This window comes from Dermochelys coriacea, chromosome 3 (genome assembly GCF_009764565.3).
Source record: "Dermochelys coriacea isolate rDerCor1 chromosome 3, rDerCor1.pri.v4, whole genome shotgun sequence".
NCBI lineage: Eukaryota > Metazoa > Chordata > Testudines > Dermochelyidae > Dermochelys > Dermochelys coriacea.
Window position 1 is genome coordinate 121896346 of NC_050070.1, and position 18419 is coordinate 121914764.

At 42.2% G+C, this 18419-nt stretch overlaps 1 protein-coding gene across 1 annotated transcript in view; it reads left to right on the top strand.

Moving 5' to 3' along the window:
- The window catches only part of FNDC1 (fibronectin type III domain containing 1), a 125516-nt gene that overhangs the window by 33678 nt on the left and 73419 nt on the right, over positions 1-18419 (top strand). Inside the window, exons 2-3 of the mRNA XM_038397624.2 lie at positions 14571-14777; positions 17778-17876. Coding sequence (XP_038253552.1) covers positions 14571-14777; positions 17778-17876 — 306 coding nt within the window. The remainder of the gene's footprint in view (positions 1-14570; positions 14778-17777; positions 17877-18419) is intronic.

Here is an 18419-nt window from a genome sequence, read left to right on the forward strand (position 1 = left end):
CCTCTCAAACAGGGAGCCTGTGCCAAACTGCCCTTGACCCCCAAGTCCCATGTCCTGCTGAAGGTGAATGTTCCCACAAAACCTGGGACTGTTGGGAAGTATATGACAGCTAAAATACGGTTAAGGATCAAATCCTCTTTCCTCTTTTGCAGATCCCCCAAAGCCTAAAATGCAACAGAATATGTGAACAATTTGCCCCAAATCCCACCTAGATCGGGTGCTTAAATACTCCAGTGACAATTCCATGGTAAGAAAAGGAGTACTTGTGGCACCTTAGAGACTAACAAATTTATTAGAGCATAAGCTTTCATGAGCTACAGCTCACTTCATTGGATGTATACAATGGAAAATATAGTGGGGAGATTTTATATACATAGAGAACATGAAACAATGGGTGTTACCATACAGACTGTAACAAGAGTGATCAGGAAAGGTGAGCTATTACCAGCAGGAGAGCAGGGGAGGAGTAGGGAGGAACCTTTTGTAGTGATAATCAAGGTGGGCCACTTCCAGCAGTTTACAAGAACAGTAGGAGGGGAAATAAACAAGGGGAAATAGTTTTACTTTGTGTAATGACACATCCACTCCCAGTCTCTATTCAAGTCTAAGTTAATTGTATCCATTTTGTAAATTAATTCCAATTCAGCAGTCTCTCATTGGAGTCTGTTTTTGAAGTTTTTTTGTTGAAGAATTGCCACTTTTAGGTCTGTAATCAAGTGACCAAAGAGATTGAAGTGTTCTCCAACTAATTTTTGAATGTTATAATTCTTGACTTCTGATTTGTGTCCATTGATTCTTTTACGTAGAGACTGTCCAGTTTGGCCAATGTACATGACAGAGGGGCATTGCTGGCACATGATGGCAAATATCACATTGGTATTTGCGCAGGTGAATAAGCCTCTGATAGTGTGGCTGATGTGATTAAGTCCTATGATGGTGTCCCCTGAATAGATATGTGGACACAGTTGGCAAGGGGCTTTGTTGCAAGGATAGTTAGTTAGTGTTTTTTGTTGTGTGGTGTGTGGTTGCTGGTGAGTATTTGCTTCAGGTTGGGGGGCTGTCTGTAAGCAAGGATTGGCCTGTCTCCCAAGATCTGTGAGAGTGATGGGTCGTCCTTCAGGTAGGTTGTAGATCCTTGAGGATGCGCATCTACCAATGTGATATGTGATTCCACTCTATGCATCCAATGAAGTGAGCTGTAGCTCACGAAAGCTTATGCTCTAATAAATTTATTAGTCTCTATGGTGCCACAAGTACTCATTTTCTTTTTACCGATACAAACTAACATGGCTGCTACTCTGAATTCCGTGATAGGTACGGAATGAGAATGCAGCAGCCTTGACTTGCAGGCCCCTCTCTGTAAACTACACATGCTCCCGCCCATTCATGTAATTGTTCACACATTTCAATAAACTCAGTGTGTGTTCTATAAAGTTTGAGGTCATTCAGATAAATGCACTCACTGTATTTCTTTAAAATGCAGTCAGCACCAGGACCGATGGTCGTGACAGATAAATACATCACTGCGATCTGGTACCACAGCATTCCCTGGAGGCACCAATTTGTTTCCAGGCTTGTTAGATCACACAATGTGTGATTGCATAGGGCCGGATTCTGCCTCTCTGACTCACATCAAGTAGTACCGTACTCCTCTAGTAGCTCCACTGATTTCATGAGTAAAGGTAATTTTTTTTATAAAAAATTGTTCCTCTTGTTTAGTTCCTCTCTCTCTCATTCATATACACTTTATACTTCATCTTAAATGTTTTATAATCATTATATGAGAGTATAAAACTCTAAGGTGAAGTAAGGTTGCAGGTATATATCATTTTTTGGAGTGTGTACTCTTTTTCAAGAATGTTAGATTTTAAAACAAACAAACAATTGAAATGGAGGAAATTCAGGGTTGAAGTTGCACTCAGATAGCCAACGCAGCTTTAACTCTGCCCCACAAAAGCAGTGGTGACTCTGTCATGTTCTCAGATTGCATTACAAAGAAAAGGCTAATGCTATTTTTACAGTTCTGCTTAGGGATATGTGTATTCAGTTGGCTGATTGGTGAAGTAAGCAAAGTTGCTTAAGAAAGTGATGGGGAAATTGTTAACTTGATTTATGTACCAACTGGAAGATACTTGGAATTGTTTCTGTTGGTAAATACTAATATAAAAAAATTATCCATGTTTGTAATTTAGGCTATATTGGAGGAGGAGGAAAGGTACCATAATCCATTTCCACTGGTCTTTTGATGTATGACTTAACTATGTTTCTTATGTATTTTAAACTGGATTTAATAATGTAAGACACTTTAGTATAATATGCTATTTTAGTAATTTACTAAATTAACAGATTCTGAAATGAGGGAGCATCAAATTTGTTAGTCTCCAAGGTGCCACAAGTACTCCTTTTCTTTTCATCACCTATTAAACATCTAAATCTGGAAAAGGGAGCAGAACACAGGCCTGCTTTGAATTTGAATGCAGCTCTCCCTCTGTGCAGAGTGCCACAATGAGTAAAGCTGGTATTTTAGAAATGGGCATGGAAAGGCACTCTGAGATGGAGTGCATGTGGAAGTAAATTTGTTACAGCTACTCTTCAGGGAAACCTATTCCCAGTGTAGCGTTATAACCCCTTTACTTGCACTTCCGAGGAAGTAAAGATTGTCTTCCCTGGCGCCATGCAAGAGTCCTGCAGAGTGAAGTGGTGCTCATCCTGGAGTCCCCACAAGCCTTATAGGGCTCTTCAGCTCCTGATTGCCTCCATCCTCTATTGCCTGTGACACCTGTGAGGCTCACTGTGTCTGGTGGGGTAAGCTTTAAGCTTTAAGAGGCTCATCAGGGTTTCACTGTAAGCTTTAAGAGGCTCATCAGGGTTTCTAGCCCTCCTCTGCTAAACCTTAGAAGTCTTGTGTGGCCTTGCCATGAGCCCTAGAAGGTTCATGCCCTTTTTATAACCCTTAGGAGGCTCTAGGGGGGATCTCTGGAATCCACCCCACAAGCCATTGGAGACAATGGTCAGCAGCCTACCAGCCCCCTACCCTCTGAGCCTTAAGAGGTTCATCAGCTTTAGCAAGCCCCTCAGCCCAATAAGCCCAAATTGGCTCACTGTTCTGAGTGTAAGTGTATTTTATAATGATTGCTCAGTGCTCTGGATGGATACCTTTCTAAAGATCTAAAGGACTAAAGGAAAATATTAGCTCTCACTCCCAGCCTTTGTAGAGTGTGACAGTACAAAGCACCTGAGGGAGAGCTCAGCTTTGTCAGATGAGGATTCAGGCCCCGATCATGCAAGCTTGCACCCATTGCAGGATGAGGTCTGTTGTCAGCACTGAGACAGCTCTTTTCATGTTTTTTCTGAGAGTACACGTGACATTAGATAGCTATGGGAGATACCCAAAGGGAGAAAGAACAACATTAATAGAAGAAGGCAACAAACAAAAAATGGAATAGCATCTAGATGTGTAGGGCTCAAGCCAAACCCCACTGAAATCAGTGGGAGTCTTTCCATTGACTTAAGTGGGCTTTGGATCTGGCCCTGAGGGTGTAAGTGGAATATTATTAACCTATCAGTAATTCACTCTGTTGTTCCTAAGTAATAATGCATGCACTGACCATATTTCTTCCTTGAGTTTGAAAATGTCCCTGTGCTACTGTTCTTAGTGCTCACTGGGCTCTTAAAAGAGAGTTTTGTGCCATTTTTGAACATGTCTGCAAATCCTGTCAATTTAAAAAATGTATTCTGGGTGCCAGGTAACCTCCTCTGAAGATTTATAATGAATGGTTTCACATAAAACAGACATTACTGTTGGCTACTGATACACTGCCAAAAATTCTTGGCCCGGGCCCAGTGAATTATGGCACACTTTCCATTGTGTTATGCAGACAACTAAAGAATGATATCCCTATTTGCTACAGACAAGCAGAAGTGCAGACAAACTAGTTCTTTTGACATACGTGCACACAACAGACAAAGGGTTTATAGGGAATTTCCCTCGACCTTCTTAATGATTGATCAGGTCCCAAGAGAGGGACTGATACAGAATCCATATAAATCCATCAGAAAACTTCCATTGGCTTTAAGTGAAAGATCTGGCCCAGAATCCATGTAAGTAAATCATAGAACATTGCTCTTTGAAGAGTAATGAGAGGCTACCTACCTGTTTGGTCAAGCATCAGATCTTGCTCTCTTTGAAGTCAAATTGAATTTTGCCATTGATTTCAATGGGAGCTGGACTAAAGCTTTCTTTCTCATGCCCTTGCTTGTGTTCAGTAGTACCTTATACCACGAGCAGTCCCACTGATTGCAGGAAGCTAGTACCTAATTTAAGTAAGGCTTCAGGATGTTGCCCTTATTTGTGGGTGTAAATAGCACATCTTAGGCCTGGTACTCATCTCCTTTACATCAGACAATGGCACAAAACTTGTGAGAGTGAGAGAAGAATTGGGTCCAGTGAAGGCTTAGTCAAGGTATAGTACTGTCAGTAGGGCAATCATAGAAATAAGCTACCAAAGTTAGTGGTCTGTCTGTCTCTGCAGGTATATGTATCCAGTGCTGCTGCAGCAGCAGAACAAAGGGGATAAAAATAAGTGGTGAGGATAAATCTCAGAGGGCCACATCACCACTGTTTGAACTGGCACACCTTTTGCAGGAAATGGCTCTGCTCCTGCAACTATGGCCCTGATCCAGCTCTCACTGAAGTGAATGGAAATGCTTCCATTAACTCAATGGGACTTAGATTGTGCAGGCCCTAAGCTGCTTTTTTTTTTTTTTTTTTTTTTTAAATTTCCGTTCCATAAATATTTCACCAAGGTGATATAGTGAATTAAGCTTTGGTCTGAAAACAACTTTTCCTGGTATTTTATTTCCCATATGCTGATGTGGCACTGGGTTTATTACAAAGACTGAGGATAACAGAGTGGGTACACACCAGGAGAGCTGTGGTCTAATTTGATCCATTTCCATGGGTTGGTGGATCTTTTCTTTTCTCTCCTCTTTTTTCTTTTCTTTTCTTTTGGAATAACGGTCATCTCCATCCCCCTTTTCTCTGCAATAGCAGATTGATAGCAAACTTTGAATTATACAGATTAATGAAAAGTTTTTATGTGCTTGACTTGGCTGGTCTACTTTCTCTTCTTGCAAATATACTCTGCTTCATAATCTGTACGTTTCACATTGAATGCAATTTTAAAATGGCATATCAGAATTATACCAGTACTTAAAACAGATGTCTGAAGTGAATTGCCTCTTGAGAACGGTAGAGAACCAAGTGAAAAATAATCAACACCACAAGACACATGCTAATGATGAGTTACCATACTGTATTTGTTATTAACATTTATTATTTAGGAACTTACTTAATAGAAAAGACTGGGATACTTTCCCTCACAATTACTAGAGACAGTGATAGAGAGCTGCTGTCTGAACACAGGAGTGGGGCGTAAGTGGCTCCAGGCGTTCTAATCCTGGTTATGACTTTGAGGTTGAAATCCTGGCCCTATTGATGTCAGTGGGAGTTTTACCATTGAATTCTATGGAGCCAGCATCTCACCCTGACTCTCTGTGACTGTGGGTAAATTACTTAACCTCTCTGTCCCTGTTCCCCAAGACATAAAATGGGATTATCTACAGGGTGTTGTAAAGACTGATCGGTTAATGTTGTAATGGGCTCTCCAAATGCTAAGTGTGTTAAAGTAAACATTTTCAATGGTGAGAGGAGGCCAAGCCAGTAGGCATTAAGATTGTGGATACTTTTAAAAGGGTTTTATCTCACAATTGGAATTTAACTTTTAAAGCTACCTGTAGAAGAATGAGAGATGAAACTTGGTGGGTCTCTTCTCTCGTTTATTGATTCATTTTGCTGGGTTGGAATTACTGCATTTCTGTATCCTTCTGTTAGCTCTGAAGATCTAATCCACTTTAAGCCTTGTTCTATAGGCCCGGCCTTGCATCCACCTCCTTTCCAGCAGAAGAAGATCATTCATGCCATTCTTTACAAGTTTGGGGGAGGAGATTTTGCAATGTGGAAACAGAATTCCCTACCCTGGCGCTGAGTCCTCTGAGCATCTGCAGCATAGGTAATAAGAGACTGGGACCAGGAGGTAAATCAGGTCTCGTGAATAGGAGTGCAGAACATTGCCACCCGGCAACCAGGCTGACCCAGGTCCTTTTTTTTTTTTTCTTTTAAAGAAGTAGTAAATTCACACGAAGAGTGTTTTTTGTTTGTACAAGTACAGCTGAGCACACCTATGACTACACTATTACAGCAGTAGAATTTATATTTAAGAGAGGTTGGAATCCAGCTAGCACTTGTTGCATTAGTAACTGATTCAATAGAAATATCTTGACTGTTTGCGATCCCCTCATGCCCTGTGCCCTGTCATGGTAGTTGCAATTGCTTGGAATGCCCTTGCTCCCTTGTCTCTAGTGGTGAACTTAGTTGGGCAGCTTGCAGAACATTCTTGATGGGATTCTCCTCAGCTCTTGATTTTGATCCTTCTTGAAGGCCGCAAATGCATGAATTTGGCAGCTTTTGAGTTGCGGTGCAAGCTGCACCTGTCCTGTCTAGCTATTAAACCAGGGGGCAATTGATTGCAGTTAGGAAGCAGAGAGAGGCTTGTTAAACCAACAGGGGATTTACTGTTGGAGGGTGATGAGTGAATCAAGCAGTTTTGTATTAATACACATTTTATTTGGTTTTTCATATTAATTATTTTAACTTTTGCACAAGTGCCCTGATCCCATGTAATGGGCACATAATCAATCAATCAATCAATCAATCAATCCACGGATCTTATTTGATAGCTGAAGATTTCTATTTTAGTGAACAAAGCATCCATTATCTGTACAATATAGAATGCAATTTATTTGTTTTATTTTGCAAGCATAAAAATGACTCCAGTAATATTTCAGTTGTCAGCTGACGTTTACAGTCCTTTCTGATGAGGTTTTCAATCAGTGTGTTATTATATGCTCATTATTACTAAATGACAGCAATTGAGCTCTACTGGTTTTCTTACATTGCCCTTCCACACATGGCAGTGTACTTAGACATGCTGATTTAAAACATGTGTAGAAGGAGAGGTATTCCGAGAGCTCTCTATCTGTTTTATGTCAATTATAGGAATATTTGCCACAAAACTCTTGCTAACTACCTGAAATCTTTGCAGCAGAATATCCAGTTTTCCAGCTGCACAGTAATACAACATGGAGGGAAAACAGAAACATTCTTGCTGACTAAGGAAGGGAAAAGCAAACATTGAATAGCAATTGTCTCCTGTTGTGTTGCTAAATTGACAACTCCTGATATTTTTGTGGTATCTGACTATGACGGCTTGTTAAATTAATAGTATGTTTTGACTTGTAGGTTTTTTCCCCCCTGTACAGCTAGAGTCAGTGCTTTTTTTCCTGGGGCTGATCATTTTACTTTACTAGAAAACTGATGAGCTTCTCTGGAGAATGTGTGTGACTTGGCAAAAAAGGCGTGCCCCTGTGTGTGGCCATTGGAAGACATTGTAGGCTGCCTTAGACCTTGTGCTCTGGAGGAAGCTCATTAAATAAAGCTTTATCCCAGACAAAAACTCTGGAGAAATCAATTGGCATTTTGACTGAGTGGATAAGACCAGGGCCTGTCAGGCCTGAATTCTTGGGGCCAAGATACCCTTCAGCTTCCTGTATAGGCAGATAATGTGGGATTTCCTTCTAAAAGAATGTGTGAGGGAAGTAGTCTGTAGTGCTACTCCTGACTTAATTGTAATAAATACTTACATTTTTTTAAATGGGCAGCTTCTTAGCAAATATCAGATGTCTGGATGCGTGCAGCTGCTTCAGCTTTGCCACATCAGTCGTGCCTAACTGCATGTCCAGAAAACAGTAGAGTATTTAAAAGGCACAAAGGAAAGGAAAAAGGGGGGGGGGGGGGAAGAGAGAGACTCAATCCCCAGCTCTAGCAAGCAGCTCACTTAGGGTAGCCACTAGCCCCAAAATTTTGAATTAAAAAAAAGGGTATTGGGCATGAGCAGGCGGGGGGGGGGGGGGGGGTTCCTAATTATGACTCCTGATTTAGGGCCTGATCCAAAGCAGACTGAAGTCAATGCCTCTTTCCATGGCTTTGTTGAAGGCCTGATTCAAAGCCCAATGGGAGCCATGCAGCTGAAATCCCATGCACCTCTAAAATGTAAGATTAGATTTCTGTGGCAGAGTAGTGAACACGGAAACATCTCAGGTGCAATAAAAATGGTGGGCTCTGGAGTTTTCACATTGCTCTGAAATGTTTTGTCTTTCGCAGTTCTAGGGTCACTGTGGGAAGTCATCGGAGGGAGGGAGACTGACAGCAGAAAGTATTGGCAACCTTCCTTCACTCAAGGGCCCCTCAGAGTTCAGCAGTGCCCCAAAAGGGGGAAAGGTCTTCATTCATTTCAGGTCAGCCAGGTTGGTGGGGCGCATTGATTCAGCGCATGGAAGACCTAGCTGTGACTTAAAGCTCCTGCCCTTCCTTGGGGAGAATCCAGTCCTGAGAAGGGAGGTGTTTGCATCTCTTTGGATCACTTTTAATGAATCTGGCTCCTAGTGTGTATTTCAGCGAACACCAGGCTGTCTTTTATTAGCTTTTCTTATTAATCTGCTCTCAGGAGAGTGTATTTTTGCAAGCCCCAATTTGTGATGGATGATCCTCAAAATGATCCATTTTGCTGGGTGTCCAAAAATTATTCCAGATTTGTTTTGTCTTTTCCCATCCTTCATTTCCTGCCCTGCTCCTGTTCTTCTCTTTGCTTCTTCCCAGCTCCACCACTTCCTTCCTCTGAACCAGATTCTCCACCTGCTCTCCCTTTTTCATCTCACCTTAGTATAAACATTTTCTGGTAAACTTCCCCTTCCTCTGTTTCAGCTTGTGGCCCTCCCTCTGCCAAACAGAGAATTTTTTCCTTCCCTGACCCGCCCTCCTCTCTTCATAACCCAAATTCTGCTGAGCTCTCAGGATGCTTTTTGTGGAATACTGCCTACACCAGTAGTCCACAAAATCTAACCTGTGGTCTCATTAGCAGCTCTGGCAGTCACTGTTGTGCTAGGCTGGCTTTCAGATCTTGCTAGCTCCAGGGTTTCTCTGGCATCAGGGGCACACAATGTATTTTGGGTTCTTGGAATGTGTACACATTGAAATCTGTAACTGAATCAATAGCTGTGGTGGGAGGGCTTGTTGGTTTTGGAGGTTGGGTGATTTTTAAAATATTGAATTCCTCTTCTCTCCTATCCCCAGATACAACTGAATAGCCGAGGTGAATTCAGGATGTCGCTCTAATAGTGAGTTGTGCAATACCTTTGGTCCCAGGGAGTTACAGACCCCCCCCCCCCCCCCAGGACTCCAGCTTTAGTCCTGTCCTAGGGAGTAGCTTCTCATGACCGGGACTCATGTGCAGCTCTGTCGTGAGGAGTTCTGGCCCTATGGAGCTGCAGAGCCAGCTAGCCTAGGAGAATCCAGCCTGCTCTCCATAAATAAATAGGTTTATCAGGATTGGTTCTCAGGGTTCCTAGCCTTGAGTGCAGATACAAAAGCCTGCTGGGCTGGCATCCACGATTATCTGAACCCCTGACTGCTCAAAGGTGTTTGGTGTCCTTGACACCTTGAGATAATTGGGGTTGAACTGTGGCAACAAGAAATGGGTTATTAGTAAAATAGGGCAGATAGGCAGTAATCCCTGGAACTAGTATGAAGAATATCTTTTAAAATCTGCAATGTCCTATTTTTAAAATCTCAATGAATGTCCTTCATTTAACCTTAGAGCAGATACACTTCTTTTTGCCTAAAGCTACATTTGTTTTAAATAGAATACTTTCCATATGGCTTTCTGGCTGGCTTGGTTTCTTTTGTACCCTTTGTCCCCTGGAACTCTTTATAGTAATTCCAGTTGGAAAGCTATGACACTAACTGGTGAAGAAAAAAGTGGTCCACTGTAGATTCACTTCCTGCCACACTCCGCCAACAAGCTTCTCAAAGGTTTAATTACATTATTTAGCCAGAGTGAGCTTTTCTTAATTGATTCAGTGAAGAAAAGCTTCAGCAATAACGTACATTTATTACAAAATAAAGGGGAAGAGGAGATTCTGGGCTTGAATTTGCTAGATTTATAGTTCTCTATGACAGAACTGTAAATTAGCACTGGATAGCATACGTGGTCTGTAAATAACTGACCTTTGAAAATGGGTTATATGGTAAAACCTGTATTAAGTGACAGCTCGAAGGAACAAAAAAAGAAAGTGGTTGCTTGAGCAGGTAGCCTTTTAATGAAGGTGACTGAGAATGTTATTTGAAAAGTGGAAGGGAATCCCATAAATGAAATACTTATTTCATATACAAATTGTTATTTTTTTTATAGAACACTTAGGAGCAGATGATCCACTGCTATGCTCTGACTGATTTGCATTGTGCCAGCTACTCAAAGCAGCTGTAAAGCTGGCTTAATTTGCTGGTTAATCTGGGTTTATATCTGCTTTGTATTGAACGACTGGTGCAAAAAAGTCAGAATGTAGAGGTGAATCTGATCACACAAGTAAAAATACTTTAAAACTTTAACTTTATAAAATAATTGAACTATAAATACGTTCTGAAAACAGATTAAAAATGTCATCTGTACACACGTGGCTGAACCATTGACCCATTGGTCAGTTACATAATAGTTAGGTCAAATCAAAAGGTGTTTCAGCATAAAAACTAAAAGCAATAGATAGACAATGCCCCGTGCCCCTAAGCTGTGTCCGTCATGGAGCATGTGCTTTAGGGGTGCTGAAATCTAAACCTTTACAGATGGTCTGCTAGGAGAGCTCTGTGACCAGGTCTAGGCAGTCTCTGGTTGCACTGGAAAAGTGATCCCTTGCAAGTGATGATTTAACTTTGGGAAATGATTGAGATACCGTAGGTAGTTGCTTAGGGCAGATGGTTGCTTAATAAAGATTGTCACAGTACTTACATTTTCAGTACTATTGGCAGTACCTTATCATAAGAACATAAGAATGGCCATACTGGCTCAGATCAAAGGTCCATCTAGCCCAGTATCCTGTCTTCTGACAGTGGCCAATGCCAAGTGAGTCAGAGGGAATGAACAGAACATGTAATCATCAAGTGATCCATCCCTTGTTGCCCATTCCCAGTTTCTGGCAAACAGAGGCTTGGGGATACCATCCCTGCCCATCCTGGCTAATAGCCATTGATGGACCTATCTTCCATGAATTTATGTAGTTCTTTTTTGACCCTGTTACAGTCTTGGCCTTCACAACATCCTCTGGCAAAGAATTCCACAGGTTGACTGTGTGTTGTGTGAAGAAATACTTCCTTTTATTTGTTTTAACCCTGCTGCCTATTAGCTTTGGTGACCCCTTGTTCTTGTGTTATGAGCAGGAGTAAATAACACTTCCTTATTTACTTTCTCCACACCAGTCATGATTTTATAGACCTCTATCATATCCCCCATTAGTTGTCTCTTTTCCAAGCTGAAAGGTCCCAATTTTATTAATCTCTCCTCATACAGCAGTCATTCCACACCTCTAATCATTTTTGTTGCCCTTTTCTGAACCTTTTCCAATTCCAAGATATCTTTTCTGAGATGCGGCGACCACATCTGCACACAGTATTCAAGGTGTGGGCTACCATGGATTTATATAGAGGCAATATGATATTCTCTGTCTTATTATCTATCCCTTTCTTAATTATTCACAACATTCTGTTCGCTTTTTTGACTGCTGCTGCACATTCAGTGGATGTTTTCAGAGAACTATTCACAATGTCTCCACGATCTCTTTCTTGAGTGGTAACAGCTAATTTAGATCCCATCATTTTATATGTATAGTTGGGATTATGTTTTCCAAGGTGCATTACTTTCCATTTATCAACATTGAATTTCATTTGCCATTTTGTTGCCCAGTCACCCAGTTTTGAGAGATCTTTTTGTAGCTCTTCGCAGTCTGTTTGGGACTTAACTATCTTGTAGTTTTGTATCATCTGCAAATTTTGCCACCTCACTGTTTACCCCTTTTTCCAGATCATTTATGAATATGTTGAGTAGGACTGGACCCAGTAGTGACCCCTGGGGGACACTACTATTTACTTTCTCCATTCTGAAAACTGACCGTTTATTCCTACCCTTTGTTTCCTGTCTTTTAACCAGTTACCAATCCATGAGAGGACCTTCCGTCTTATTCCATGACAGCTTACTTTGCTGAAGAGCCTTTGGTGAGGGACCTTGTCAAAGGCTTTCTGAAAAATCTAAGTACACTATATCCACTGGGATCCCCCTTATCCACATGCTTGTTGAACCCCTCAAAGAATTCTAGTAGATTGATGAGCCATAATTTTCCTTTAGAAAAAACACGTTGACTCTTCCCCAACAAATTATGTAAATCGATGTGTCTGACAATTTTGTTTTTTACTATAGTTTCAACCAGTTTGTCAGGTACTGAAGTCAGGCTTACTGGCCTGTAATTGCTGGAATCACCTCTGGAGCCCTTTTTAAAATCGGCATCACATTAGCTATCCTCCAGTCATTTGGTACAGAATGATAGGCTACAGACTACACTTCGTTATCATTCATTACCAATAATAGTTGACCCTGGATATGTGAGTAGCTCCTCTCAGAGGCCCTGATTCAGAAAGGCATTTAAGCATGGGCTTAAGTTTAAGCAGTATTTAAGTCCTATTAGTTCCAATGTGACTTAAGTACATGCTTAAAGTTAAGTATGTGCTAATGTGCATCCCTGAATAGAGAGATTTTCTTGAATTGGTGCCAAAAGTAGGCGCGCTCAGTCCCTCCAATTGGGGATATTTGGATCTAGGGGGACAAATTCTCTTTGCTGTTGTCTCAACCCTGACCTCAGTGGAGTTTTGCAGGTGTAATCGAGAGGAGAGTTGTGCCTATGGCCTAGAGTGAAAGCAAAATTAAGGAGAAAACTTGCTTTATCAGCAGGGTCTCTATTACATACTGTCTGGTCTTGATTGATTGATTGATATTTTTCAAATTTAGTTTTTGCATTGCAGTAGCATCAAGGGGTCCTAACCAGCATCTAGGGTGACCAGATGTCCCAATTTTATCGGGACAGTCCCAATATTTGGGGCTTTTTCTTATATAGGCTCCTATTACCCCCCCTACGGCCCCGATTTTTCATACTTACTATCTGTTCAGTCTACCAGCATCCGAATTAGAACTGGAGCCCCATAGTCTGGTGCAATCACATCAGCTAAAATTTTAAACGTCTTTCTTCTTCTAGTATTTTTTTTTTTACTCTGCAACTTTCTAACTTTTAGCAAAATGCTAAGAGCCACAGGAGCATGATTACCCAGAGCCCAGATCAGACAATCTAATCCTTTTCTGAAACTTTGTGTAGACAGAAAAGGAGTACTTGTGGCACCTTAGAGACTAACAAATTTATTAGAGCATAAGCTTTCGTGAGCTACAGCTCACTTCATCGGATGAAGTGAGCTGTAGCTCACGAAAGCTTATGCTCTAATAAATTTGTTAGTCTCTAAGGTGCCACAAGTACTCCTTTTCTTTTTGCGAAAACAGACTAACACGGCTGCTACTCTGAAATTTGTGTAGACAGTGGCACTTCCGTTAGAGCAACTTGATCTCACAGAGGAAATGTGCCATCTAATGAGTGTGCCTGCTCTCTTAATGGTGCTAGCAGGGATTAAAGTAAAGGGAAATGGGAGGCAACACAAATCCAGCTTCTCTCCCTGGTTTGGGTAAGTGATACTCCTTCATGGGTGGTGCAGTGAGAGAAACAGTAGGGGGAGCTATCTACTTTGACCATTGCATACTTAGCATAATATCATGTATATTTAAAATGGAAACTGGCACAAAAAAAGAAGGTAATGCCATTGGAATGAGTGAATTAGATGCTCAAGCAATAGTCATATAAATGATTTCTTAAGAGGAAAGTTTCTGACTTATTAGAAATATAAAATACAAATGACTTTTATAAAATACCAATTGTGGTGTTATCTGCATGAGTGATCATATAAAGTAAGTTTTGTAATTTTGAACTTTAGAAGTCAAGAGTTAAAGCACATGCAAGAAAGCATGGTTAAGAAGCTGTAGGTGACCAGAACTACAACTGATGTGTACTGGAGAGCAGAAATTGCTTTCAGTGTACATAGTTTTCTATAGGAAAGTTATAAATAGTGTAATATTTCTGTACTGTATTTTATACTGACCTGCAATAGTTGTCAGAAAATAATGTACTTATGTGCCTAAAGCTGGGACGGGAGGGGAAGGGAAAAAATGAAATGAGATTTGTAAGACATCCAAGATTTCTGCCAGGAATACTTGCAATATGATATGTTTTCACTTTGGCTGTCTTATACCATTTTGTCTGAAGTGTCTGGGGAAAAATGTATAGTGTTGTACTCCACTCTTGGAAAACATGTTTTTATTGGGGTTGGATTTATCACAAAATTAAAAAGAGCTATAAACAGACTTTGATGTTATTTTATGGCTAAACATGCAGACAGACAACAACTACTGTCATATATGACAAATGCACAATAGTAATATGGCGGTTTTGTGTGTTTCCTTGTTTGTTTTTTGAAGAGAAGGAAGTGCCAAACAAACCTTTGAGAGTGCGTGTCCGATCTCCAGGCAACAAGTTATCTGTCCGGTGGAAGCTACCCCAGGCTTCAGGCCTCAGGAGTCCACGTAGATCTCAAGGCTACCTCTTGGGTTATGGGGATAGCAGCCGAAAGATGAGTTATGTTCCTCTGCAAAAACATGAACGAAGCCAGGAAGCTAAGAAACTAGGTAAGCCGAATTTCCATGCTACAGGTCCAAGCTTAGTTGGTGCAAGGCTAGCCTTGGGCATCAGCTCATCAGTTTGGTTTCTGTTCCTTTTGTTGCATATGCAGTACTGCACTGTGATGTTCTTCTGTTCAGATGTACCTTACAGTGATAGACTCAGGGAGATCAATATATTTAGCTTAACAAAGAGAAGGTTAAGGGATGACTTGATCACAGTCTATAAGTACCTACAAGGTGATAATGGGCTCTTCAATCTAGCAGGCAAAGGTATAATTAGATCCAGTGGCTGGAAGATGAAGCTAGATGAATTCAGATTGGAAATGTGTATATTTTTAACAGTGCTCAAGGATCATATATCATATGTTAATAGTTTAAATGAAAATGCCAAACATTCTTATGCACATTATTAGGGCTTGATCCCGCACAATGTGGAATGTGCACATGTAAGCACAAGGTAAAAGATGATGGCTAGGACAGAAAGTGCAGCAGAACCCAGTGCTGCATTAAAGAAAGCACTGCATGCATGTGGCCACCAAATTATTCCTGCCTAGGAGAAGTAAGGCCAAAGAAGGGAATGCATAGTTAAGTCACTCCTTGGCATTCTGAGGGTCCCAGTTAAACCCATAGCTCCTCATTCTCTGCTCTCATCCCTATACCCATTAGAGGAACTGGGTGGGTGCTCAGTGGGGATGAGACATATTTTCACCCATTGCAGATGACTATGCCAAGTGCCCAATGTTGCTGTGCCCACATATGCCAGCACTAGAGCACAGCAAGCTTGTGCTCCCTGCTGCACTTTGCCCAAGCACTTGAAGGATTGAGACCATTTGAGTCAATGGAGTAGGAGGAGGCTGTTAATTTCAGAGCTACTGTATTTTATATAACAACAAATGAATCTATTAAGACATGCTAGGGGTGACCAGGTGTCTGGTTTTCGACCGGAACACCCTGTCGAAAAGGGACCCTGGCGGCTCTGGTCAGCACTTCTGACTGGGCCATTAAAAGTCCAGTTGGCAGTGCTGCAGGGCTAAGGCAGGCTAGTCCCTATCTGTCCTGGCACCGTGCTGCACCCCAGAAGTGGCCAGCAGGTCTGGCTCCTAGGTGGGAGGACCATGGGGCTCTGCGCGCTGCCTCTGCCCTGAGCATCAGCTCCGCACTCCAATTGGCTGGGAACTAGTCAATGGGAGCTGGGGGGTGGTGCCTGCGGGTGAGAGCAGTGAGCGGAGCCTCCTGCTCCCCCCACCCCGCCTAGACTCCGAACCTGCTGGCTGCTTCCGGGGTGCATGCAACGCAGTGCGCCAGGACAGGCAGGCAGCCTGCCTTAGCCCCACTGTGCCGCTGACCGGGAACAGCATGAGGTAAGCCCATGTCCCAACCTCCTGCCCCAGCCCTGAGCCCCCCCCCCAAACCTGGAGCCCCCTCCTGCATCCCAAGCCCCTCATCCCGGCCAAACCGCAGAGCCAGCACCACCAGCCCAGAACCCTCACCCCTCCCGCACTCCAAATCCCTTGGCCTCACCTCCCAGCCTGGAACCCCCTCCTACACCCTAAACCCCTCATCCCCAGCCCCACCCCAGAGCCTGCACCCCAGCTGGAGCCTTCTCCCACTCCTGCACTCCAACCCCCTGCCCCAGCCCAGTGAAAGTGAGCTAGGGTAGGGGAGACTGAGCCACCGAGGAAGGGGGAATGTAGTGAGCAGGGGACAGGGCCTCGGGGAAGATGCGGGTCAGGGAAGGGGCAGGGCTTGGGTGTTCTGTTTTGTGCAGTTAGAAAGTTGGCAACCCTAAGACATGCTTACTGACTTTCAACATGGGGCAAGTGATCCACACTGTAGCACAGAACTGCTTAAACATCAAGGAATGAGTTTTAGGTCCAGATTCAGCAAGATTCTTAAGAATGTGTGTAACTTTAAGCCTGTGAGTAACCCCACTGAAGTCAGACTTAAAGTTAGGCAAGTACCTTGCTCAAGTACCTTGCTGAATCAAGACATTAATTAGCAGGTAATATTTATCATGGAAGGCAAGATCCTTCTTACTATACTGAGTCAACAAGGGAGTGGAGCAGGGCTGGCTGTGTGAAAGTTTCCTGAGTCATCCTGCTGTCATAGGCCAAATAATTCAGAGTGGGAAAGGAGTACATTTTGCTGCAAACTTTACTGCTTACTGCATCAGAGGATTCCAAGTTGCTAACACTAAACTAAACTGGCTCTTTATGAAGAGAACTATTTGCAGGGCTGTTGCAACTCTAGCTAGCATTTTAGCCATGTGCACACACACTGACTTCCTGATTCTTCCTCCAAACTCTTCCCTCCTGCAACCTGTGCTCCTCCCTCCACGTTCCATGCTAGTCTCTCCTGCAGCCCAGCAAGCTAGTTTGGAACCCTGCGGAGCTGCTGGTGGGATGAGATATATGTGTGGGAGAAGCTCCCTGTGCTCTCTATCTCCATCACACATCAATATAACTAAGGGTAAATAGCATTCTGCATTGTTCAGGGGCAATATCAACTGAAGCCACTGGGATTCTTTTCATTAACTCAGTGAGCATTGGATCAGGCAGTAAATACTATGAAATAATAATAATGAAAAATACTATGCAGTGTTTTAAACTGCAGCGTTTGTCTTTCACTGCCTTTATTCTACAAGTCACTGCCATAGAGAGAGAGAGAGCAAATAATGGTTTTTAAAGTAATTGGAAATTTTTCAGGAGAAAGTAAAAAAACCAAACAAACTTCAGATTGTGGGATTTATGCAACACTATTTCATGTTATAGATAGTGTACTTGCCTCTAAAATGCCATCATATGCACCTATGCATATGAAAACCTCTAGATGTAAATGCCGACAATTTCCAAGTTACCTCTCAAGGAAACTGGTTTTCCCTTCTCTAGAGAGAGAATTTTCCTAATAAAAATGTGACAAGATGTCTGCTTGACAGTATTGAAACATTGTTTACCACTGCTGTGGAAAAGATTATAGAAAAGTCTCTGTGCTTTTTCTCACATGTAGCATCTGAATCGGTTTATGTGGTTTCACTGCAGTCAAGGAATTCCCAAGGACGGAGTCAGCCAGTCTACAGTGCAGCTTTAACCAAGAGAAAGGTCTCAGGTATGTTGTTTTCATATTTGCAGGCAAGTTGTGGAGCCATGTGTATAAAAAAGTGAAATATATGCTGCTTTGTGACTAAAGACTGGGAGAGAAGCTGTCTCTTAGTAGATTTTTTTGTACAGTACCTAACACTGGGGCAATGATCTTGACTGATGTCTCTGGTTGCTTCTGTAATTCACATAGTAAAAAATAATAGTAGAATAGATTTGTTCATAATGGACTCAATAGATTTGTGCCTAAAGGACTGCAGCCAGTGGCAAATCATAGACTCATAGAATATCAGGGTTGGAAGGGACATCAGGAGGTCATCTAGTCCAACCCCCTGCTCAAAGCAGGACCAATCGCCAAAACTCCTAATGACTATAAGAGAAAGAGGGGTAGGCCCACTGAGGATCCAGGCCCACATTTTCAGGCTTGAGTGCCTGAGTGTAAACATCTGTGTTAGTTCCCTGGTTTTCAGAGGGGCTAGGTATCTGCAGCTTCCCTGTCTTCTCTGGAAATGTGGTAGTGCACATCTGTGTACAGTAAGTGAGGTTAGAAATG